The sequence below is a fragment of the Peromyscus californicus genome, unplaced genomic scaffold (assembly GCF_007827085.1).
Source record: "Peromyscus californicus insignis strain IS unplaced genomic scaffold, ASM782708v3 Scaffold_3__1_contigs__length_106647218, whole genome shotgun sequence".
Classification (NCBI taxonomy): domain Eukaryota; kingdom Metazoa; phylum Chordata; class Mammalia; order Rodentia; family Cricetidae; genus Peromyscus; species Peromyscus californicus.
This window is the reverse complement of record NW_026294551.1, coordinates 23750913-23775069: the sequence shown is the minus strand read 5'-3', so window position 1 is coordinate 23775069 and position 24157 is coordinate 23750913. Positions and strand designations below refer to the sequence as shown.

General features: G+C 40.2%; 1 protein-coding gene across 1 annotated transcript in view; it reads right to left on the bottom strand.

Moving 5' to 3' along the window:
* Positions 1-1565: 1565 nt before the first annotated feature.
* Top2a (DNA topoisomerase II alpha) overlaps positions 1566-24157 on the bottom strand; it is a 31792-nt gene continuing 9200 nt past the window's right edge. Inside the window, 25 exon segments of the mRNA XM_052756422.1 lie at positions 1566-2570; positions 2813-3012; positions 3902-4051; positions 4398-4441; positions 4568-4691; positions 5546-5698; positions 6732-6822; positions 7821-8003; positions 9535-9618; positions 9748-9900; positions 10132-10223; positions 12729-12924; positions 13376-13576; positions 13690-13824; positions 13987-14218; positions 17269-17417; positions 17856-17977; positions 18077-18191; positions 19118-19210; positions 19448-19557; positions 19651-19756; positions 19895-20005; positions 20353-20478; positions 20907-21064; positions 23784-23922. Of these exon segments, the coding sequence (XP_052612382.1) occupies positions 2442-2570; positions 2813-3012; positions 3902-4051; positions 4398-4441; positions 4568-4691; positions 5546-5698; positions 6732-6822; positions 7821-8003; positions 9535-9618; positions 9748-9900; positions 10132-10223; positions 12729-12924; positions 13376-13576; positions 13690-13824; positions 13987-14218; positions 17269-17417; positions 17856-17977; positions 18077-18191; positions 19118-19210; positions 19448-19557; positions 19651-19756; positions 19895-20005; positions 20353-20478; positions 20907-21064; positions 23784-23922 (3396 nt within the window). The 3' untranslated portion in view covers positions 1566-2441.

Sequence of the window (24157 nt, the reverse complement as noted above, 5' to 3'; positions counted from 1 at the left end):
TTTTCTCTTTATTCTTTTAATGATTTGTGTGTGTTGAGGGGAGTATGTCCAGGAGTGCAGGGATCCCCGGAGGCCAGAGGTGTTAGATTTCCTGGACCTGGAGCTCCAGGTGCTCGTGAGTCACCTGATAAAGGTGCTGGGAATTGAACAGGTCTCCGTAAGAGTTTAAACTCTTAACTGCTGTGTTCTCTAGAACCCGTTTTTGTTGTTCATCTATTTTTGAGATGGGCTAGGCTCATAGAGCCTCTTGGCGCTGCCGACTAGGTGCTAGGATCCCAGGCATCCCCCATCACACGTAGCTCTTGCTCAGACAGTTTACCTAAGTGGAATTACTAAGAAAGTGTTATAACTGGATAGGTCCAAGTAGCTCACCTATCACTGTCTGTGTTTGCTTTTAGGGTGCACGTTATATGCATGAGTTCGGGTGGGGGCATTCACCTGTACAGATGTTAGAGGTGGTCAGACTTTACTGGCCATCTCGGCCCACTGGAAACACATTTTCTTATCTTTTGACATTAAATATTTAGTCTTGGGTGGATTGGTAGCTTTGGTACAATACCCAGAACACACACCAGGCTCTGGGTATGAAAAGTAAAACTCAAGTGTATCTGGAGTCAATTTTGATATAAGAGGTTAAGAAAACAATTGGATCTATCACTTTTCTAAACAGATTTACCAGTTTCTCCAATAGAATTTTACTTATTTTATCAAGTAGTTGACTAAGCTATCAAAATGGCTAAAATGGGCATCTTTTTAAGATACATGACTTTTTTTTTTTTTTTTGAGACAGGGTCTCATGTATCCCAGGCTGGTCTGGTGAATGCCTTCAAGTCCCAGCACTCAGGTGGCAGAGGCAGGAAGATCTCTGTGAGTTCAAGGCCAGCCTGGTCTACATACTGAGTTCCAGGACAGCCAAGAAAGAAACCCTATCTCAAAAAACAACAAAACAAAACAAACCCAAATAGCTCAAACTTAACAGAGAATGGCCTTGAACTCCAGACCCTCTTGCTTCTACCTCCCTTGTGCTGGGATTACAGGCAGATGTTACCATACCATATTTACATGGTGATAGGGACTGAATCCAGGGTCTCGTGCACATTCAGCAAGCACCCTACCAATGGAACTACATCCCTAGCATGATACTTGCATTTTTATAATTAACTCCCTGAGTGCAGAGGACATGGACAACTCAGCAGCCATGTATAAGATTCTGAGTAAAACTGGACCAAGCTGGGTGGTGGTGGCGCACGCCTTTAGTCCCAGCACTCTGGAGGCAGAGGCAGGTGGATCTCTGTGTGTTTGAGGCCAGCCTGGTCTATAAGAAACCCTGTTTTGAAAAACCAAAAACCAAACCAAACCAAACAAAAAACCCAAAACAACAACAACAACAAAAAAAAACTGGATCCAACTACGTCACACTGCCACTCTTTTGGATACTTCACCCAGCCAAAGACTGTCAGTTTTGGCAGAACATGGCTGTAACCGTTCTAAAAGGGAAGTGAAGAAGCTGTATTTGCCTGGAGAGGATGTAACGTGGGTTAAGATAAGAAGAATGAATGGCTTACAATGTTTAGAACATTTATTAAAGTACAAAACTGGTGGAATTAAACTGAATAGAAAGACATATTAAATATTTACAAAAAACATTGACAATAGCACTTAAGTAACATATACAGTAGCATAGAGAGGTCTCGGCATTCACAAGCTGGAATTCTGGAGACTTGCACTGGACCACACTTCACGACTGAGCATGTAGATGTAAGCCTGAGCAGCTCTGCCTCCTCCCTGTGATCTCATGTTTAAGAGGCATCAAAAGGAAAGTCAGGATGCCATGTAACTGGCCTAACTTTCTTCTCCCTGCTACTTGTGCTGAGGTCATGGAGACATGGTCAAGGTGACTTTCTCCAGCCTTTGATGATGTTTAAAAGGGTATGAGTAATTTCTCATGGCTTAAACAAAAATGCATCAAGGTTGAGCACCGTATCTGTACTAGAACTATCCAGTTCTATGTGATGGACTTCTTACCTATACAACAGAAACAGAAACACTCATATCCAGTGGAAACAGGAAAAGAGGCAGAGGGGCACTTTTGAAAACATACCCATTTTAGCTTAATATACGATCAATAAATTCTGTTAGGCCGAAGTGACCATATAATTATGTGGAATTCAAAAGAATTTCAAGCCAAGATTTTAGAGACCAAAGAAATAGACACAAAACATAGACAAGTCAGAGAAGAAACCACGTCATGAGATGGTTGGTTACCATTGAGACAGTATGTAGAGTACAAAATTAAAGGCCACATGGGCCCTACTCACTAGGATAGTCTTAGAAAAAAGTCTTCCCAAAACTAAATTCAGAGGGGGTTAGGGAAGAACTTCAAGTAACTTTAAAACTAACCGGGCTCAGTAAAACCATTCCTAAAACAATCCCCTCACCCATCAGAAAAGGTCATCCTCATCCGACTCCTCCAGGTACTTAATAGGCTTCCTTGCTCGTCCAGATTTGGCTCGAGGAGCCACAGTCTCATCTAAGTCCACATGGAAATCCTGAGTCTCTCCCTTGAGTTTCTAAAAAGAGAAGATGCAAGTAATTTGCATATGGTTAATGCACTAGGGTCATTCCCCACTGCTCCAGAGTACTTCACCATCTCCAACTAAGTAGTAAGAAAAAGGCCCAAAGCAAATGTCTCACTGACTGACAGATTTAACTTTCCTACAGCTAAATTATACCAGTAATGAATTCTGAGGGTTAAGTTTACTACCTTAAAAATATCTCAAAGTCTCAGGGCAAACGGATTAAGCAGCAATACCTTGCTCGTGGCAGCCTTGGAAACTACTTTCTCAAAATCAGAGTCTGAATCATCAGAAGAAGACTGCTTCCTTTTGCGGTTGCTCTTGGCTTTGGCAGGATCAGGCTTTTCAGGGCCGTGAACACTCAAGGCTGAATCGGATTTGGTTGCCTTTGGTACAGCTCTCTTTTTGGTACCAGCAGTGCAGGTTGAAGACTGGCCTGTAAGTCAACATGGGTACTGGTCATAATCACTCTTTGGTGAGTTTTCTCATAGAGAACTCTCTTGACCATCATCTTCTTTTTTGAGACAAGGTCTCTCAATGGCCTGGAGGTCCTAATTAAGCTGGACTGGCCAGCAAGAAAGCCCCAGGGACATATACCACTTACACCCGGTTTATGCTGGTCTGGGGATTGATTCTAAGGCTTATATATTCTAGGCCAGCAATCTACCAACTGGCCACATCCCCAGCCTTGATTTCTAAGTTATCTTACATGGATTACTTCCAACTGCTCATAAATTCTTTCCTTACGTCATAGAAATGAGCTAGATAATGTTTGGAATCTGAGTAATGTACTGATTTTAAACTATTTTTTATTTTGTTTTTCTTTCCTTCCTTCCTTCTTTCTTTTTTTCTTTCTTTCTTTCGAGACAGAGTTTCTCTGTGTAGCTTTGGTGCCTATCCTGGATTTTCCTCTGTAGCCAGGCTGGCCTCGAACTCAAAAAGATCCTCTTGGTTCTGCCTCCTGAGTGCTGGGATTAAAACTATCACCTGGCTATTTATTTTTATTTGTGTGTATTGATGTCTTGCCTTCATGAAGGCATTGGATCCCCTGGAACTGGAGTTACAGACAGTTGTGAGCTGCCATGTGGGTGGCTGAGAATTGGACCCTGGTCTTTTGAAAGAATAGCCAGTGCTCTTAAGCATGGAGCCATCTCTCCAGACCCTACTTTCTATTTTTTACTTGATAATAAAGATGTAAAAGACACCACTCCCATTAGGATACCATTAATTTCATCATCAATAGATATTTTCAGAATAGAAATTAACACTGATTTGGAAAAGCTGGTTAACACTGGTGGTCAACCTTCTAACAGACTCAGGCTTACTTTTGGTCACTGTCTTCTTTGCTGCCGCAGTCTGTTTGGAAGCAGTCTGTTTGGAAGACGGCTTTAACTGTTCCTTTTCAGCTGGGACGTCAGCGGCAGGAGGGCTTGGAGAAGCTGGCACACTGTCCTGAACATCACTTTCAAGGTCAGCTACTCCAAACAGGAAGGGAAATGGTCATAACATTAAAAAATTCCGCCTACTCCTCTGTCCCTGACATGTATTCCCATTTTAACTACCTTTCTTAGAATATTTTAAATACTCTTAGAACTTAGCTGAATTTTAAATTTTTAGTTTTTGGGAGACAGCGTTTTGCTATATAGTACAGGTTGGCCTTGAACTTGTAATCCTTCTGCCTCTGAGTATTGGACAACAGGTGTATGTTTGTTTATGTGGGTGCTGTGGCCTGAACTCAGGTCCACACATTTGCTTAGCACACACTTTACTGAGACATCTCCCAGTCTCCCATGAACCCAGTCACTTTACTTCAATACACACCAGACGTGGTACTCTTCTGTGCCTTCAGTGTCTTTGTCCTATTTCTAAAAAAGAACACACAGAGAGAAGGCGTCCTGAGAACCAGTTCTACACGTGTCAAATAGATCAACAAACACACCAACACTATTATAATAGCTATGATCAAAGTCTGTGATAGATACAATTCTTACTTTGGGGGAATTTTGGTCTTAGGTGGACTAGTATCTAATGGGAAAAAATCTTCATCTTCATCCTTTTCCTCAAAACCTGAGAAATCTTCATCTGAATCCAAATCCACTGTGAATTTGGCTTTTGCTGTTAGGAACCAAAGAAGATACAGACATTAAAACATAGGATGACTAACATTTTATTTATTTTTTATTTTTTTACTTTTTTGGTTTTTCAAGATAGGGTATCTCTGTGTAACAGTCCTGGCTATCCTGGAACTCATTCGGTAGCCCAGGCTGGCCTCGAACTCACAGAGATCCACCTGCCTCTGCCTCTCAAGTGCTGGGATTAAAGGCATGTGCTGCTACCACCACCCAGCCATTTTATTTTTTTAATTTGTGTTTTTTGTGTGTACTTGTGTATTACCATAGCACTAATTTTCTTTTATATGCATGAGTGTTTTGCCTGCATGTATATTTGTATACTATGTGCATGCCTGATTCCTGTGAAGGCCAGAAGAGGGAGTTAGATCCCCGGGAACTGGAGTTATGGTCTGTAGTGAGCTGCCACATGGGTGCTGGGAATTGAACCCAGGTCCTCTGGAAGAGCAGCCAGTGCTCCTAACCACTATGCCATCCCTCCAGCTTGACTTAACATTTCATGAATATATATAAACTTCAGTTTAACTACATTTCTTTTCTTCTGGTTTTTCAAGACAGGGTTTCTCTGTGTAACTCTGGCTGTCCTGGAACTCGCTCTGTAGACCAGGCTGGCCTCGAACTCACAGAGATCTGCTGCCTCTGCCTCCTGAGTGCTGGGATTAAAGCTGAGCACCATCACCGCCCACCTCAGCTTCAGTTTAATATTCTAAAAGATGCTTCAATTTTTCAAAATTTGACTCACTGTTCTAACAGGCAATAATTTTTGGAATGAAGTACCCTGAAGTTAATTGGTCATTCAAATTTTACAGCATAGCTAGCATGTTCTATGTTTTTCCTTACTTGCAGCTCTTCTTGGATCTTTTTCTCGTGGAGGGACATCAAAATTACTTTCATTACTGCTCATATCTGATTCAGAATCAGACCAGGGGTTTCTCTTTTTCCCTTTTTTGATGGGCTTAAATGGCAACGTAGTTTGCTTCTTTGCCATGGTATCTACAAAAGAGATAGGGATTTTATTTACACTTTAAAAAAAGTTTTATATTATTACATTTATTTGTGTGTATGTATGTGTGTGAGAGTGCACTTGAGTGAAGGTCAGACCAACAGCTTATGGGAATTGACTCTCTCCTTCTGCCATATGGGTTCTTGGGATCAAACTCAAGTTGTCAGTCTTGATGGCAAGCTCCTGTACATGCTAAGCTATCTCACTGGCCCAGAAATTAACTATGTTGATATACTGGTTTCTTCATTACTATCTACATACTATAACGGTGCTAAGGGTACAATAGTGAGTAGAAACACACATTTTCTGTTCCTATAGAGTACAGAGTTTGGTCCTTTAATCCCATAAATAAATGATGTTTTTATAGTAAATAATGTGATACAAATGACCGACCATGAAAGTTCCTTAAGAACTAGATGCCTGAGCTGAGATCTCAGATCTGGATGGTCACCAGGAGTTAATTAATTCCTGTCATCCATGCTTGCTCACACAGATTATAAGGGCAGTCTCAGGCATTATAATGCTTTTTTTTTTTTTAAAGATTTATTTATTTATTATGTATACAGTGTTCTGCCTGCAGGCCAGAAGAGGGCACCAGATCTCATTACAGATGGTTGTGAGCCACCATGTGGTTGCTGGGAATTGAACTCAGGACCTTTGGAAGAACAAGCAGTGCTCTTAACCTCTGAGCCATCTCTCCAGCCCCCTATAATGCTTTCAATGCTTATGAATTTGCTCTCACATATCCCTTTCGTAGGCTGTTGAAGCCAAGGAAAAACAAGATAAACAAGGTGGAGGGAGGATGGACTACTTTAGATTCCAACTAAGGAATTCAACTCACTAACTCTATGACAAGAGTCTCTTCTAAAATAAATCAAACAAAGACAACATAAGGTTCAAATATAATTCACATACAACCTTCCTTTACAATACTTAATTCAGCTCTACAAAAATACTAAATATCTATGTAGAACATATTAACAACAATTTAGAGTTTGTAACATCTTGCCCAACATGCAATACCTGGCTCTTTCTTCTGCTTCTTTGCTAGTCTCTGTTTTAGGCCTCCTAGTTCCAGACCATCCTCAGCAGGAATGCCCTCAGCGTTTTCACTCTGAAAGAAAGCAACATGTAAGAACCAACAAATCCCAGCAGGACAAAAACACTCAACTTCTCAGCGTTTGGAAGAATAAAGTCAAACATTCATAAACATACATAGATACAGAAACAAATACAGTGAACAAATATATTTTTCTTTGGGTTTTGGTTAAGATATCTAAAATACGCAGGGCAGTGGTGGTGCGCACCTTTAATCCCAGCCCTTGGGAGGCAGAGGCAGGTGGATCTCTGTGAGTTCAATGACAGCCTGGTCTACAGAGTGAGATCCAGAACAGCCAGAGCTACATAGTGAAACTCTAGCTGGGAAAAAAATAAAACAAACAAATCTAAAATCAAGAGCTAGAGAGATGACTCAGTGGTTAAGAGCACTGGCTACTCTTCCAGAGGTCCAGGGTTCAATTCCCAGCACCTACATGGAGGGTCACATCAGTCTATAACTCCAGTTCCAGGAGACCCAATGTCTTCTGGTTTCTATGGGCACTGCATGCATGTGGTACAGACACACATGCAGGCAAAACATCCACAGACATAAAATACTAAAGGAGACCCAAATAAAGGTATAGTTATGATCTTTAATACTTAAGTATTTCAAAACATTGGTGCTTGAGAAAGGAAAGCTCATTAGATACAGGATAAATTCCAAAAAAATAGGTTTTAGAGCACTGGCTGCTCTTCCAGAGGTCCTGAGTTCAATTCCCAGCAACCCCATGGTAGCTCACAACCACCTCTAATGAGATCTGGTGCCCTCTTCTGGCCTGCAGGCATGCATGCAGGTAGAATATTGTATATATAATAAATAAATAAATCTTAAAAAAAAAAAAAGAAAGAAACTTAGATATAATTTGCTCCACTGAAAAAAATATATTACACTACTTATTTATGGTCAGAGGTCAGAGGGCAGCTTGCATAGGTCAGTTCTCTTCTTCCACCATGTGAACTGAACACTGACCTAATCTGTTCCATTTCTAAAGACAAATTTGCTTGAGGTATTACCTTAATCTTCTTCCTAATTTTCTTTTCTGCCTCTGCTTTCATCTCCATGGTGACGTGGGGAATGACTCTCTTTCCCCGGGGAGAAGGCAAGACTTCCGACACTTGTCCTTTCTTCCCCTTGGCTTTCCCCCCCTTTCCAGGAAGTCCTACTTGCTCGTCCTGTTTCTCCTTGGCTTCGACAACCTATGAAAGGGAAGTAGGAGAACAGAGTTGTAGATGAAGACAACATGACACCTAAAGGCAGTTATTAAACAACTTTAAGATTTACAACTTAAGATAAATGTTGATCAGCCTTAGGGACGGTACCACGTGGCTGACTTTGGGAGGGCAGAGACAGAAGAATTAGGTGCCTATGACTAATGTCTTCACTTAATCTTCTGACGACAAGATGGAAACCGTGCTACAGGATAAACTATGCATAGACATAGTTGTTGTATCAAGAAACTAAGGATTGCTAAGGAGACTGTAGTAACAAAGGAGATTCTGAAACTGAGTGGCCACCTCTAAGCGTGAGTTAACTCTAGCGCTTTCTTCTGTAAAAGTATGAATTTTGGTCTATTTCTTACCATCATTTACTTTATGCTAAGTAGAATTTACTAATTTACTGTTCCTGTCCTTCTCTCTTTAAAGACATATTATCATTACTGCATGTGTGTGCATGTGCTTGCCACAGGCAGCATGTAGAACCGGGAACCCCTTTGTGGAGTGGGTTCTCTCCTCCTCCCACCTAGTCTGGGGATTGAACTGGGGTGCCAGGCTCGTACAGCAAGTGCTTCCCCTGCGGAGCCATCCTGGCTGCCCTCTGCTTCTGTTTCCTTGTTGTGCAGGATGATGGCCTCCATGTCCTTGTGTCTGAGGATGACCTTCAACCCATCTTCCTCTCAAACGCTAGGATTACAGGCATGTGCACCACGCTCTGCTTAGTATGTTCTTTTTTGTTTGTTTTTTTCGAGACAGGGTTGGCCTGGAACTCACAGAGATCCGCCTGCCTCTGCCTCCTGAGTGCTGGGATCAAAGGCGTGCACCACTACCGCCCAGCTTAGGTGAGTGTGTTCTTCCATGTTACTATTTTTTGAAGTGCTACCCATAGAGGGCAAAAGTTTGCACATGTGTGGCAAGTGCTCTACAATTGTATGGTATTCCTAGTACTTGGATTTTGATAGGATCTTACAACATATACAGTTCAAGCTGGCCTTGAACATGTTGGGTAGCCCAGGCTGGCCTCAAACTTGTGATGTTCCTGCATTAGTCTGAGATTACAGGTTTATTGTCTATGTGGCTACTATATCTAGCCTTTTCATTATTTTGGATGTCTTCCTCCTCCTCCAATATTTATTTCTTCTTTTATCAAATGTGAAGTTTCTTGATAAAAAGGCTTGCTGCTTGAGCTGGACAGATGGTTCAGTGATTAGGAGACCTCACTGCTCTTGCTGAGGATGAATTCAGTTCTCAGAACCCAGACTGGGTGACTCACAACTGCCTGTAACTACAGCTCCAGGGGATTGGCACCTTGGGTCTTTGTGCACCTGCACTTACCCAACCCCCCTCCAACACACAAACACACATAAGAAAGTGAGTTCCAGGACAGGCACCAAAACTACACAGAGAAACCCTGTCTTGAAAAACCAAAAAAAAAAAAAAAAAAAAAAAAAAAAAAAGAAAAGGCATGTTGCTGGTCTCTAAGTATTAATATATAGCCTTTATAAACACATACCTCCAGTTCTTCAATGAAAACAGCCAGATCTTCCTTCCACAAATCTGATGGACTCTTTTTCTTTAATGTGTTGAGCTCTTGTTCCTTCATAAGATTACCAAAAAATTGAGATAGTAAACATGTACAAATAGTATTTTTAAACAGAACACAGTTTATTTTTCCCCTATCAGAACAATATTAAACATTGGTCATCCCATTGTATCTACAACTCACCTTTTCATTTCTTTGTTTGCACAGTTCATCTTTCTTTTCCTTGGTTAGGTACCAAAGGGGCATATCAAGAAGGTAGTTGAAAGTTGGTCCAGATTCTGCTACGGAGTCACTGTTTTCATTGTCACTTTCTTCATTTTCTTCTTCGTCTGGAACCTAAGGGATGAGTTAAAACATAGACTATGAAATACAAACATACAGGGTCCTTGATTTTTTTTTTACTTGTGACCTCTAAAAATGCAAGAAAACAGATTTTACATTTTTTAATTAAAACTTTCCCACTTTCATTCTATGTGTATGGCTGTTCTGCTTGCATGTGTGTCATAGCCGATAAATAAATAGAATAAACATATTCAGACCTTAGCCAGTGGCTAACAAAGAATTTACCTTTTGCTGAGCTTCTTTCCAGGCCTTCACAGGATCGGAATCATATCCTCTCTGAATGAGAACTTTAATTAACTCTTTCTTAGGTTTATTTTCTATTAAAAAGAGAGAGAGAGATAAGCTTGGAGCAAGATTTTAGAAAAAGGATAAGGTGTTTCTACATTAAGTCAAAAGATTAAACAGGAAATTCCGAGGCAGGCAGTGGTCCACACCTTTAATCCCATACTCAGGAGGCAAAGGCAGGTGGAGCTATGAGTGGAGCCTGGTGTACAAAGAGAGTTCCAGGACAGCCAGGGCTACACAGAGAGACCCTGTCTGAAAAATCAGAAACCAAAACCAAACAAACACAAACACACAAAACTGGAAATTCAACTGTCTATATTTTGCCTATATTTCTGTCCAGATCATAGCCAAATTTCTGTGAACCAGGACAAAGTTGAATTACCTGGGGACATTTAGACTATAGAGAGGCTGAAATCTATGTAACTCTCTAAAGGACAGAAAAGAATCAAAGCCTCCACTTCTGAAGAGGCTGTGACTCAATTATGGTCTCTGGCTTTTATTTCAATGTGTCACTGGTCTAGGCTTTAGCAATCTGCTCAAAGCTTGATGCTCTTAGTCATAGTACCACACAACGTACTCTTTCAGTGTCTGCTCTAGTCAAATATGGTTTGAGGGACAGTCAAAGTCACTAGCAATATAGTTTTGGAGTACCACTGTTCATCACTTAACTTGACAATGGTTACATGTTTGTCGTTTTGGTTTTTTTTTTTTCTGAGACAGGGTTTCTTCATGTAGCCCTGGCTATCCTGGAACTCGATCTGTAGACCAGGCTGGTCTCGAACTCAGAGATGTGTCTGTTTTTGTCTCCCGAGTGCTGGATTAAAGGCGTGTGACACCACTGCCCAGCCTAGGTTTTATTTATTTATTTTAAAGATTTACTTATTCATTTATTATGTACACAGTGTTCTGTCTGCATATATGCCTGCATACCAGAAGAGGGCAACAGATCTCATTATAGATGGTTGTGAGCCACCATGTGGTTGCTGGGATTTGAACTCAGGGTCTCTGGAAGAACAGCCAGTACTCTTAACCTTTGTGCCATTTCTCCAGCACACCCCCCAACACCCCCAAGCCTAGGTTTTATATGTTTTACCTACATTTACGTATGTGCACTACATGTGTGCCTGGTGTCTGTGCAGGCCAGAAAAGGGCATCAGATCTCCTGGGGCTGGATTTATGGATGGTATTGAACTACCATGTGGGTCCTGGGAACTGAACCTGGGTTCTTTGCAAGAGCAACAAGTGCTGTAACCACTTAGCTATCTCTCCAATTCCTTAGATTACATATTTAGACCCTTGGTTTTTTTTTTTTTTTTTTTGGTTATTGTTTCAAGACAGGGTTTCTCTGTGTTGTTTTGGTGCCCATCCTGGATCTCACTCTGTAGACCAGGCTGGCCTCACTCGAACTCATAGAGTTCCACCTGCCCCTGCTTCCCGAGGGCTGGGATTAAAGGTGTGCACCACCGCCACCTGGCAGACCCTCGGTATTTATTCTGCAAGAAGATTGGGCCATCCTAGTATTTCCCAGTTCCAGTCAGCCAAATATAACCCTCCCTTTCTTTTTTTTCATTCAAGTCATGTTTAGTATCATTCATTTTAGCCTTGCCTGAAACAATAGCATCTATGAAATAAGTTGGCTGATATGCTAGTGCTTTTAAGTAGGTATGAAAATAAACATTAACTGTTAAGCTAAACATTTTTGAGTACTATGAGAAAGTTAGTCTTATCACCAGTAACTGGTACTATTATATTTTGGGACTTCCTATAACTTATTAATATTGCTGGCTTTCACTGGGTGGTAGTGCATGCTGTTACACAGAGAAACTCTGCCTTGAAAAACAAAAAACAACAACAACAAAAAATTGCTGGCTTTCTTAGTTGGTTAGGCTAGAATTGGGCTACATCTCTGAGCTTCGTTCTTATACCCAGCTTTAGTGAAGATGCTTTTCTTTCTTTAAACTCTGCTAATTGCTTATGGAATTTCCAATAAAACAAAAATCCCTAAGATTTGTCTCTTTTTCAGTATTCTTTAAAAGATATTTATACCTTTCCTTCATTTTAAGATCAGATCAGTGTCTCTTCTTGTGATCAATTAGTTATACAAGGTCTTTTTCTCAGACAAGGTCCCATGGTCTCCAGGCTGGTTTAAAATTCACTATGTAGCCAAGGATGGCCTTGATCCTCCTGCTTCCTGTCCCCAGTACTGGAATAACAGATGTGCACTACTGGGAAGCTGATGCAGTTGTTGGACCTAGGACCTTGTGGATGTCAGGAAGGCATTCTACACTCTGAGCTACACCCCAGCCCCACACAAGATCTTTTAATTCTCTAGTCTCATCCTGTCTAAACATTCAGTCTTGATTTCTTTAGATGCTCAGTCTGGGGGTGGGGGAGGGGTGAGACTAATACAGAGTACATGCTTAGCAAGTATAAGGCCCTAGATTTGAGCCCCAGTACCACTACACCCCTACAAACAACAATAAACAATCTAGGAAAAACTATCCCGCACTTTAAATATTTAGTAGATGTTTACATACCAATGATTATTTTGCCATCTATTTTCTCTAATATAAAACGAGCTTGATTATTCAGTTTAGCAGATTCTGCACCAAGCATTCCTAGAAGCCATTCTTTTCTTAATCCATAATATTTAAGCCTGAGCTCAAAGAAGTCCTTCAGAATATCCAGCACAGTGTCATATTTCTTTAAGCAACCTACATGGTCAAAAAGCACCTGGAAAAGAAAAGATTCAAGAGATTCAAGCTATGAATCAATAAATTGGGTAACCGATATGCCCTTTAAAAATCAATTATTAATTGAAAAAAAACATTATATACATGGCTGTTTGCCTGTATGTTTGTATTGTAACACGTGCTTGCGTGCTGTCCATGGAGGCCAGAAGAGGACCTTGAATGGCTCAGACGGAGTCACGCAGTTGTGAACTGCCATGTGGATGCTGAGAAGTGAACCCAGGTCCAATGAACAAGCACTCAGCGCTCTTAACTGCCGAGCCACCTCTCCAGCCTTTCTTTTTGAGACAGGGTCTGACTACATAGCCCAGGATAGCTTTGGAATTCATAATGATCCTCCTGTCTCTGTCTTTGGAGTGCTAGGATTACTAGAGGGGATCCATGCCTAACAATACTAGTTTTGAAAGATATATCTCTTACAAAATAAGACATACCATAGAGTTGCAAGTGAGACTAGTCTGCAGTTTGAAGACTTTGTGTAGTCCCACTCTCTCTGCCTCTGCCAATTTTTCTTCAGTCATCTTTATGACAAACTTCACAGTGGTATCTGTATGGTATTCCCTATAATCTGTTATAAGAGGGGGTGTCTTCTCAGTGCCATTCAACATGGGTTCTAGAACCTGTTCTTTGTAAGTCTAAAAACAAAACAAAACACAGTAATCCTTTTGTAAGGAGTCTCTTGAATAGTCAGTCAACAGCAACAATAACATTTTTCAATTGAAAAACCAAGAAATCAACAGTTACTTACCTGGGTCCATGTTCTGACAGGAAGCTCTGAGATTTCAATGGTTGTTGAATTCAGAATAGCTACTTCTCCATTAATCACGTACTGATTTGAAGCCAGTTCTTCGATAGTACCTTTGAAATTCTTGTAGCTTGGGAGCTAAATTAACAACAATGAAAAAGTTTTCTAAATGTTAAATCACAAATATGTTCAACAAACAAATCTAAAGTATGAAATAAATCTCACATTTGTACACTTTATTGTAGAATGCACTCAACTATGCCTGAGGAAAAAACAAAGTTCCTAACCCAGAACACTTACCATGGGCAGAGGCTCTTCTCCATCCAATAGTCGTCTGATATTATTCACGACCTCACGGACATCAAAGTTGGGGATTTTGCAGGACCATCCGGTACCAATTCCCTCAGCACCATTTATCAGCACCATGGGTATAATAGGAATGTACCATTCAGGCTCCACACGCTGGTTGTCATCATATAAAAACTTTAATGTGTGATCATCTTTTGGTGGAAATAACAACCGAGTCAAAGGGCTAAAGAGAGCAGAGAATATCACTTAGTAAAATGGCCTTGGCACTTCTCAGTCAGTCGGGCATGGTGGCACAAGCCTGCACTCGGTGGCAAAGGCAGAGCCAGCTGGATCTATGTGAGTTCCAGGCCCATCAAGGAACATAGTCAGTCCTTGCTCCAAACCCAAACCCAAACCCAAACCCAAACCTGTCAAGCTCATGATTTAGTACAGGTAGATAGATAATGAACATGTATTCTGTAGGGCAGAATGCTAAAAAGGAAATTAGTAGAGCGATTACTCGGGGCACAAAAAATGACTTCGTAGCAACACATCTATAATCCTGGTACCTGGAGATGTAGTGAGAGAGGATTTTGAGTTTGAGGCTTACCTTGGATATATATTAAGACTGCTTCAAAAAACCCAAATCAAAACCATACCAAATAAAAAGAGTGCTGGGCTGGGCAGACAGCTCAATCTATATGCTAGCACAAGGACTTGAGTTTAACCTTAGAACAACCCACATACAAATAATAAGTGGAGTAGCACTCAGTTATAACCCTAGTGCCAGGCAAGTGAAGACAAGTGGACTCCTTGGGGCTTGCTGGCTAGCCTGGCAAGTACTAGGTCAGTGAGAGGTGTCGCCTTAAAAACAAGAAAGGGGGTGATGGCACCCAGGGTTGCCCACACATGCATATACACACACAGAAAAATGCTAACGTGGGTAGGGTGTTACAAAAACCACAACAGAAAGTATGAAGATTCAAAGCATGAGGCACGTGCCTGTGGAAAGCTGATACAGGGATTACTTCAGGCCAGGAGTTAGCTCAACCTGAATAACATATGAGTTCCTATCTTTCTTTTCTCTCCCTCTTGGTGTGTATATGTATGTATGTAATATATATATGTGTGTGGAGAGTGTTAATGTGGACACGTGGAAGTGTGAGGACAACTCTGGGTATCAATCCTTGCCTTCCACCATTGTGGGACAGGGTCTCCTGTTGTTTGCTACTATGTATGCCAGGTTAGCTTTTTGACATTGTCCCCCACAACATCAGCTTACAGGGACTCTCCTGCCTCCACCTTCCATTATGCCATCCGAGCACCAGATTACAGACATGTGCTACTGCACCCAGCTTTAAATGGGCAGCAAGCACTTTATTCATTGTGCCATCTCCTAAGTCCAACAGAGTCTATCTGGAACAGAGATGGTATGAAAAAGGATCAAAAGACATAGGGAGTCCCAGGGCAGACAACACACAAGGTCTGGGTGACTAAATTTACTCTGGGCAAGCAGCAGGAGTGAACCAGTGACCTCGTGTTTAAAACTAATTGGTGCTATGAGCAAAGACAGTGAGATGAATGCTTACTATTTTTCCAAAGCAAAAATCATGGGACTTGCTAATGAATTAGATAAAAAGTGTAAAGAAAAGAGTTAAGGGTGACTTCAAGACTTTTAGTCTAAAAAATGAGAAAGATAGCATGTTTTTTTGTAAAGACAACTAAGGGATTAAAAAAAAAAAGACGGCCTGGAGAGATGGCTCAGCGGTTAAGAGCACTGGCTTCCAGAGGTCCTGAGTTCAATTCCCAGCAACCACATGGTGGCTCACAACCATCCGTAATGAGATCTGGTGCCCTCTTCTGACCTGTAAGCATATATGTAGGCAGAACACTATATACATAATAAATAAATAAATCTTAAAAAAAAGACCTGCTGGGTGAACTGAGGCATGTCTTTAGTTCTAGCACTTGGGGATGCAGAAGCAGGTGGACCTCTGTGAGTTCAAGGCTAACTTGGTTTACATAGTGAGTTCCAGGATAGCCAGAGTTACATAGTGAGACTTGGTCTCAAAAAATAAATATAGACAAATAAATGAACTATTGCTTTTTTTTTTTTTTTGGGTCTTTTGTGTGTAAATGTATATGCATGCATGTAAATATCAGAGGTCATCTTTGGGTGCCACTCCTCAGGAGCCAACCACAAGTTTCTGGTTTTTGAGATAGCATCTCTCACCAATTTGAAGCTCCCTAATTAGACTAGGCTGGCTGGCTAGCAAACCTCCAGGAACCTGCCTGTCTTCACTTTTCCAGTGTTGGGATTACAAATGTGTGCCATTAGATCTCAATTAATAAAAAATAATAATTTTATGCGTACAGGTGTTTCCCTGCCAGGTATGCCTGTGTACCATGTGTGTGGCTTGATGTCCAAGGAGGCCAGTAGAAGGCACTGGATCCCTTGGAACTGGAGTTACAGACATTGGTGAAACAACATGTAGGTGCTAGAAACTGAACATCTTGGAAGAGCAGCAAATGCTCTTAACTGCTGTGCCATCTCTCCAGCCCCTATACCTGACATTTTCTCCACACCCGCCCCGAGACAGGGATTTCCTGCCTAGCCCTGGCTGTCTTGGAATTCAGAGATCTGCCTGCCTTTGCTTCCCAAGTGCTGGGATTAAAGGCGTGTGCCACTGCTGCCCAGCTCCGACACTTTCTTAAAATTCTGAGTTGTGGGAAGGAACGCAGATCTACCTGTTTGTATAGCCAGCACTTTACTGACTAAGCTAGTCTCAGCCCAGGATTTGACTTTGGAAGAGGTGTGTGTGTGTACTGTTTTGGGTTGGGAGTGGCTTTTCTGAGATAGAGGCTCACTCTGTAAGTTGAGACTGGCAGCAAACTCATGAAGCTCCTCCTTCTGCAGGGATTACAGGCTTGTACCACTATGCCCAGCTCGAACTGGTTAGAACACTAATTAATGAGAGAGCAGTCAGACATAAAAGATCAGAATTTATTTGATTATTCGAGAAATGAGTGTAGATAGAGTGATGAAGGAGTCCTTGGGGAGGCCAATGTTTAGGGTGGGAAAGAGGACAGGAACATAGAACAAAGAAAGTGAACAAGCATAGATGCCCAACCATTTCCAGGACAATGGTTGATAATTGCTGAGTGTTGTTGCAATGGTGAAGCTGAGGCTGGAAACTGTTTATAACATTGAATGTTTAATACTTTTGTTTCTTTAATACTTTTGTTTCTTACGCTTCAAAACTGGTAATGTCAAGTCACTAAAAGCAAACTCACCTAAGCATAGTAAAGATGTATCGAGGACTAGCTGAATCCTTGCCACCATGCAGCCTGGTACCAAACTGACCAATGGGTTGCAAGAGGTTCAAATTATTACTACCCACAAAATTCTGAGCCAAATTGATAATGGTCATCATCAGTGACATCTGTGGAGGGAAAAGAAAAATCATCAATCTGATTAAAGATGAAAATAAATGTGGGCTATGTGTGTGTATTCATTATTACAACTAAGTCATATAATAATCTTGTTAAGTTTTGAGGTTTAGATGTTTATACTGATGTTTTCAAGACAAATATATGGTAGAAGAGGTACCCAAACATAAGACTTCTAGGTATCTAAATTTTGATACCATACAAGTCATACTAAATCTTAGTTAAAAATCTATGAACATAACTTTACAGACAAGTATCCTAATAGGAATGTTATTTCTAGAAAGAAACTATTGGTTAAAAGGATAATCATACGTTTTAGTTTGGAAATATTTAACAAGCTTTTCTCTACTTGTACAAAATGTGTTTGGAGAACAACTTTCAATTATTTCTGCTTTAAGGCATTCTGGAACTGTTCAAGATTGTGGGTTTACCTCACCATGATGATAAGAGGACATTTCTGCCACTGACCCAGCTAACTGGGCAACCTTCACTTCTCGCTTGTCATTCCGTTTGAAACAAGTAAACAAAACTTTTCTCTGACCTGGTTTCAAACCTTTAAAGTGAAAGGACAGTCATTAGCATTTGCAATTTAGCAATTTCTGAGCACAAATCATCTTTTATGATAAAAACAGACTAAGACATTGACACTTACCATCTACCATAGATGGGATAGATCTTTCATTATCAGAATTGGAGAACAGGATAAGTTCCTTGTTTATGAAGTCATTATAGGTCAGGTAAGTAGTGGTTTGTCCATACAAATAATCCTAAGGGATCAAAGACTGCATTAGACCATCTGGTTGAAAATAAAGTACTGGTATTAACAACGCTTAATCCAAAAATAAAAACAATCAGAGCTATCATTTGTTCAATAATTCTTCAGTCCTTGAAAAAACGATAGGTGAGCCAGGCAGTGGTGGTGCATGCCTTTAATCCCAGAAGTAGGCAGATCTCTGTGAGTTTAAGGCCAGCCTGATCTACAGATAGAGTTCCAGGACAGGCAGGGCCACACACACAGAAACCCTGTCTCCAAAAACAACCAAAAAAGAACAATAGGTGTATGAGGCTGCTGCTAGAATAATAACATAGCAGTGTATAAAACATTAAACTTTTTTGGGGGAGGGGAGAAGTACTGAGAATTAAACTCCAGGCTTTCTATACACTCAATCTCAGCTGTTAGTCCAGCCTTTAAAGTTTTTTTTTTTTTTGAGACTCATTGTCTAGCCCAGCCTGGCCACTTGTCACTGACTTCATACTACACAGAATGGCACATACTTGTAGATGACTGATCGCATAGTAACTGTTTACAACAGCATCAGCATGAACATGTGAGAAATGCCTTGCTACATAACTTTAAGACTATATTCCCGGATGGTACTGATACAAGCCTTTAATCCCAGCACTAAGGAGGAGCTATGAGTTCAAGGCCAGCCAGGTCCACAGAGTGAGTTCTAGGACAGCAAGGAATACACAGAGAAACACTGTCTCGAAACACCTCCTACCCCAAAAGACCATATTACTAGGTAAGAATTTTCTCAATGCCTTCATAATCTTACAGGACCACTATTGTATACTATAGTTACTATATCAAACTTTTTACTGAAAATACTATTTAGCAATTTTAATTTGGTATAACATCAATTCTAAAGTCAGTTAAATAGCATATTGTATGGGGTATATTTAAAATTCTTACCTCAGGAAGGCCAAGTAACTTCCGCTGTCTTCTGTCTTCCATGAAGTGAGTTAACCATTCCTTTCGATCATCGACCTGTTTCTTACTAAAGGCCTACAGATTACAAGGTGGGAAAGATGTCACTGATGCTTACTGGTTCCAAAGATCTTTTCTTTACAACAAAACATCAAAAGTTCTGGTTTTTTTAATATCTAGTCCTGTCAGTGGGATATGCTTACCAGAAACATTTCATAAAACACTCTTCTGTGGAAATTAAACAGCTATAATTTGACCAGCTTAGTGGTGACTTCTGAAAGCAGAATGTACAAGTACAGTATGATTCAAACTCACCAGGCTGATTGCAGCATCATCTTCAGGCCCAGAGTATTTGAATTGAATACGATGTCTTTTCATATCTGCAAAATATTCCTTAGCTTCCTTTGATGTGCTGGTGCCCAAACCTATAGAGGTGAACAAAACAGGTAAGTCACCCCATATAGCCTTATAAAACACATAACAAAACTGAGAATTTCTATGTGGGTTTCATCACAAACCTTTGTAATATTTGACTTTCCATTTTTTATGATTTGGAGTAGAACTCTTCCATTCTTCAAACTCAGGAAGACTATAGAAAGCAATTTCTTGCTTGTTTTTAGACACCTATGATAAAAAGCACATCTCTATGGCTTTGAACATTGTAGGCTCCTCATATAACAAACATTACATGTCCAGAGTTACAGGTACACCCAGTATTAAGCACGGGCCTTAGAGTCTTTTTACATTCCAGAACGTGCATACCTTTACAATGGGAGTAATAAATTCCTCTAGAAAGCGATGTCTCAGAAGAGAGGGCCAGTTGTGATGGATAAAATTGATCAGCAAGCCTTTGATATGGGAACCATCTTGGTCCTAGAGATATTTGAAAAGCCAAACACAAAGAACTGTTTAGAAATAAAATTATGACTGATTTGGCAATTTTTCAAAAATTCTTCTATGCAAATTAAAAAAAGCCTATTCAAAAGTAAATTTATTTATCTTGTACAAGTGATTTATTATGATGTCAGCATATCTGATTGGATGTTCATTAGCGATAATGAGTAAAGCTCTTTTTATGGCAGGGAAGTAATGTAATAGGAAGACCTGCTTAGTGAGGTACAGTGTATGTGCTTATAGTTCTAGCCACTCTGTGGGCTGCTGAAGGTGCATAGCTGAGCCCACACATTTGATATCAGTTTAAAAATCTAAAAAAATCTGACCTGATCTGTCATAATCATTATTTTCCCATAACGAAGAGTTTTCAATGAATCTTCATCTTCATAGTTTTTCTTGTACTGAAGACCAACAATCTTGATGATATTGTTAATTTCAGCATTTTCCATGATCTGAAACACATATGTTGCTTGAGTGTTTTTGAGCCTCAGTATTTTGAATTATTACTTACACTTTCATAAATCAGATCTATTAAGATAAAACTTCAATGTATCCAAACTCCCATTTCTCATTCTCTCTTTCTGTGTGTATATGTGTATGTTACTAGGGATTGAAACCAGGGTTATGTACATGCCAAGCACACTCAATTTGTTCAAATAACAGTCTACGATATATTTTAAGATGTCCAATGAGTGAAGGCACGAAATACAAGCATGGAGTCCTACATTATAAACTAGATTTAGATCCCATCCCTCCCCTACAGCACTTTTGCAGTGCTGGTGGTTAAACATAGGGCCTTATGCATACCAGACAAGTGCTGCACTACTGAGTTACACTCTATTGGCCCTAGTCTAATTTCAACACTACTATTATAGCCTACCTGTTTATGAGAAGCTTCTCGCACATTGAGTATTTTTCCTCTAAGAGGAAATACCCCATATTTGTCTCTTCCAACTACACCAAGGCCTGAAACTGCCAGAGTTTTGGCTGAGTCTCCCTCAGTCAGGATAAGTGTACATTCAGTGGAGTTTCGACTCCCTAAAATAAAAATATACAAATTAATTTTAGTACATTTAACTCAATCAATCTCAAATATACTGATTTAGACATACTGCCAATAGCCTGCAATAAAGCAAAATAATTTATAACAAATTATCTTAGGAGTAAAGTGGACCCAACAATTATATATGTGTATGAATGTTTTGCCTGCATGTATGTATGTGCACCACAGAGATCAGAAGAGGGTGTTGGAGCCCTGTACTAGAGTTATGGATAATTATGGGCCAACAGGTGGGTGTTGGACCCCTGAACCTGGGTCCTCTGCAAGAACAACAAGTGCTCTTAACTGATGAACCAAATCTCCAACACTGCTTCCCATACACATTTTTTTACAGTTAAGGTTCATAGTAAATTAATACAGTAGTCTACTTTATCTATGGTTTTACTTGGAAAAAATTATTTCTATTATTTTGAATTATGTGTCTGTATGGATTTATGTGTATGTGAGTCCAGGTGCCTGCAGAAGCCATAGGCATTGGACTGCCTGGAATTGGAGTTACAGGCAGTTGTGAGCCATCCAACATGAATTCTGGGAACCTAACTTGGGTCTTTTTTTTTTTTTTGGTTTTTCGAGACAGGGTTTCTCTGTGTAGCTTTGTGCCTTTCCTGGAACTCACTTGGTAGTCCAGGCTGGCCTCGAACTCACAGAGATCCGCCTGGCTCTGCCTCCCAAGTGCTGGGATTAAAGCCGTGCGCCACCACCACCCGGCTCTAACTTGGGTCTTATACAAGAGCAGTATAAGGATTTCACTGCTGATCCAACTCTCTAGGCACCATGGATTTTCTAATTTCCAAATTTTCAATTAACAATAGCCTGAGAATACTAAGTAGAAAATTCAAGCCCAATTATGACAGCTCATGACTGTAATCCTAACACTTTGGAGAATGAGATAAAAAAATCATGAGTTCAAGACCAGTCTGGGTTACATAACACAATTATGTCTAAAAATACACTAAAATAGGGCCAGCTAGATAGCACCTGCCTCCAAACCTGACAATCTAGGACCCACATGGCAGAGAGAAACCACTTTTGTGAGTTGTCCTCTGACCTCCACACATACAAATTAAATCAGTATTTTTTAAAGATTTATTTATCTTATGTATATAAGTGCTCTATCTGCATGTACAACTTTATGTCAGAAGAGGGTATCTGATCCCACTATAGATGGTTGTGAGCCACCATGTGGTTGCTGGGAATGGAACTCAGGACCTCTGAAGAGCAGCCAGTACTCTTTAACTGCTTAGCCATCTCTCCAGACCCTAAATAAATATTTTTTTTAAGGTTCAAGAAATAAACCATTCCCTGGCGGTGGTGGTACATGCTTTTAATCCCGCACTTGGGAGGCAGACGCAGGCCGATCTCTGTGAGTTCCAGGACAGCCAGGACTGTTACACAGAGAAACCCTATTTCAAGAAACCAAAAAAAAAAAAAAAAAAAAAAAGAAATGAAATAAACAATTCATTAGTTTTGTCTGATGTTTCAAAACGTCATGTAATCCTACCTGGGACATCAATTATTACTTTATTCAAAGTGCTCATAAACTATTTGTCTGTTAGTCATTTAGTAGCTCAGTTATCAGATCATCTGTCGTGAATGCAAACTCAGATAATCATTATTTAGTAAAGAAATAAAACATCACAATGCTTATATTGTTTATCTCTCTCATTATATAGCTATGGCTAGCCTATAACTCACTATATAGGCCAGGCTGGCCTTGAACACAGAAATTTGCCTGACTGTGCTAGAGATAAAAATATGTCTGAGCTGGGCAGTGGTGGCGCATGCCTTTAATCCCAGCACTTGGGAGGCAGAGCCAGGTGGATCTCTGAGTTCGAGGCCAGCCTGGTCTACAGAGTGGGATCCAGGACAGACACCAAAACTACACAGAGAAACCCTGTCTCAAAAAACAAAAAAATACAAAAAAAACATGTCTGAACTTATTAATATCTTTTATGACATAACATTTCCCAGAACCTTCATAGGGTGAGTGTAGTACAATAAGACATAGTTATTATAGTACACATCACTTTAACTATTGTACCAGCTACTCTCACTATGCTTTTATCATTAAGTATCATAAGTAAAAGAGAAACATAGCATAATAGAGTTTAGTATTGTTTTTTTGAGACTAAGTTTCATTGTATAGCTCTGGCTGTCCTAGAACTCACTCTGTAGACTAGGCTGGCCTCAAACTCACAGAGATCCACCTGGCTCTGCCTCCCAAGTGCTGGGATTAAAGGTATGCAACACTAACGTCTGACTTAGTACGTTAAACTCTTAGATTAATGCCTTACAATATTTATGCTGCTGTTGGAGATTTGATATTATACTGCAAATGCTTGTTAGGTAGATTACTGTATTCTCTTTAAAATCATCTCAGTATTATTAAAATGACCCAAATTGGAAATAACCTAGGTATTCACTAAGAACTTGGTTAATTTTTTTGTTTTTTTGAGACAGGACTTCTCTGTGTATCAGCTCTGGCTATCCTGGAATCCAGTGTAGATCATACTGGCCTCGAACTCACAGACATACGCCTGCCTCTGACTTCCAAGTACTGGGATTAAAAGCACGCGCCACTATTGCCCAGTATGAAACTGGCTTATATTTTAAGAGAGTTATTCCGCTGAACATTAAGTGTTAAGAGAAACAGATCACAGTATGCTGCTGTTATTGAAGTAAACATTAAATGTGTACCTGCATCGTTGGCATCATCAAGTTTGGGGATTCCCTTGATTCTGTTATGTTTTACAGCTGAACACTTCTTGTTTAACTGGATTTGGGCCTTAAACTTCACCCAGTTCAGTATGCTTTCAACAATACCACAGCCAATTGCCTTCAAAACAGAAACATTCACGTTAGGAAAGATTCAGTCAAACATATAAGTTCCTAGGAAAATAAAATAATTTGAAAGAGAGCTAGGTGTGGTGCCATAAGACTTTGATCCTAGCACTTGGGAGGCAGAGGCAGACGGATTTTAGTTTCAGACCAGCCATGGCTAACCAGTGAGATCCTATCGGAAAACCAACCAAATATACAAAGCAAAACAAAACAAAACTCAAAAAAACTGC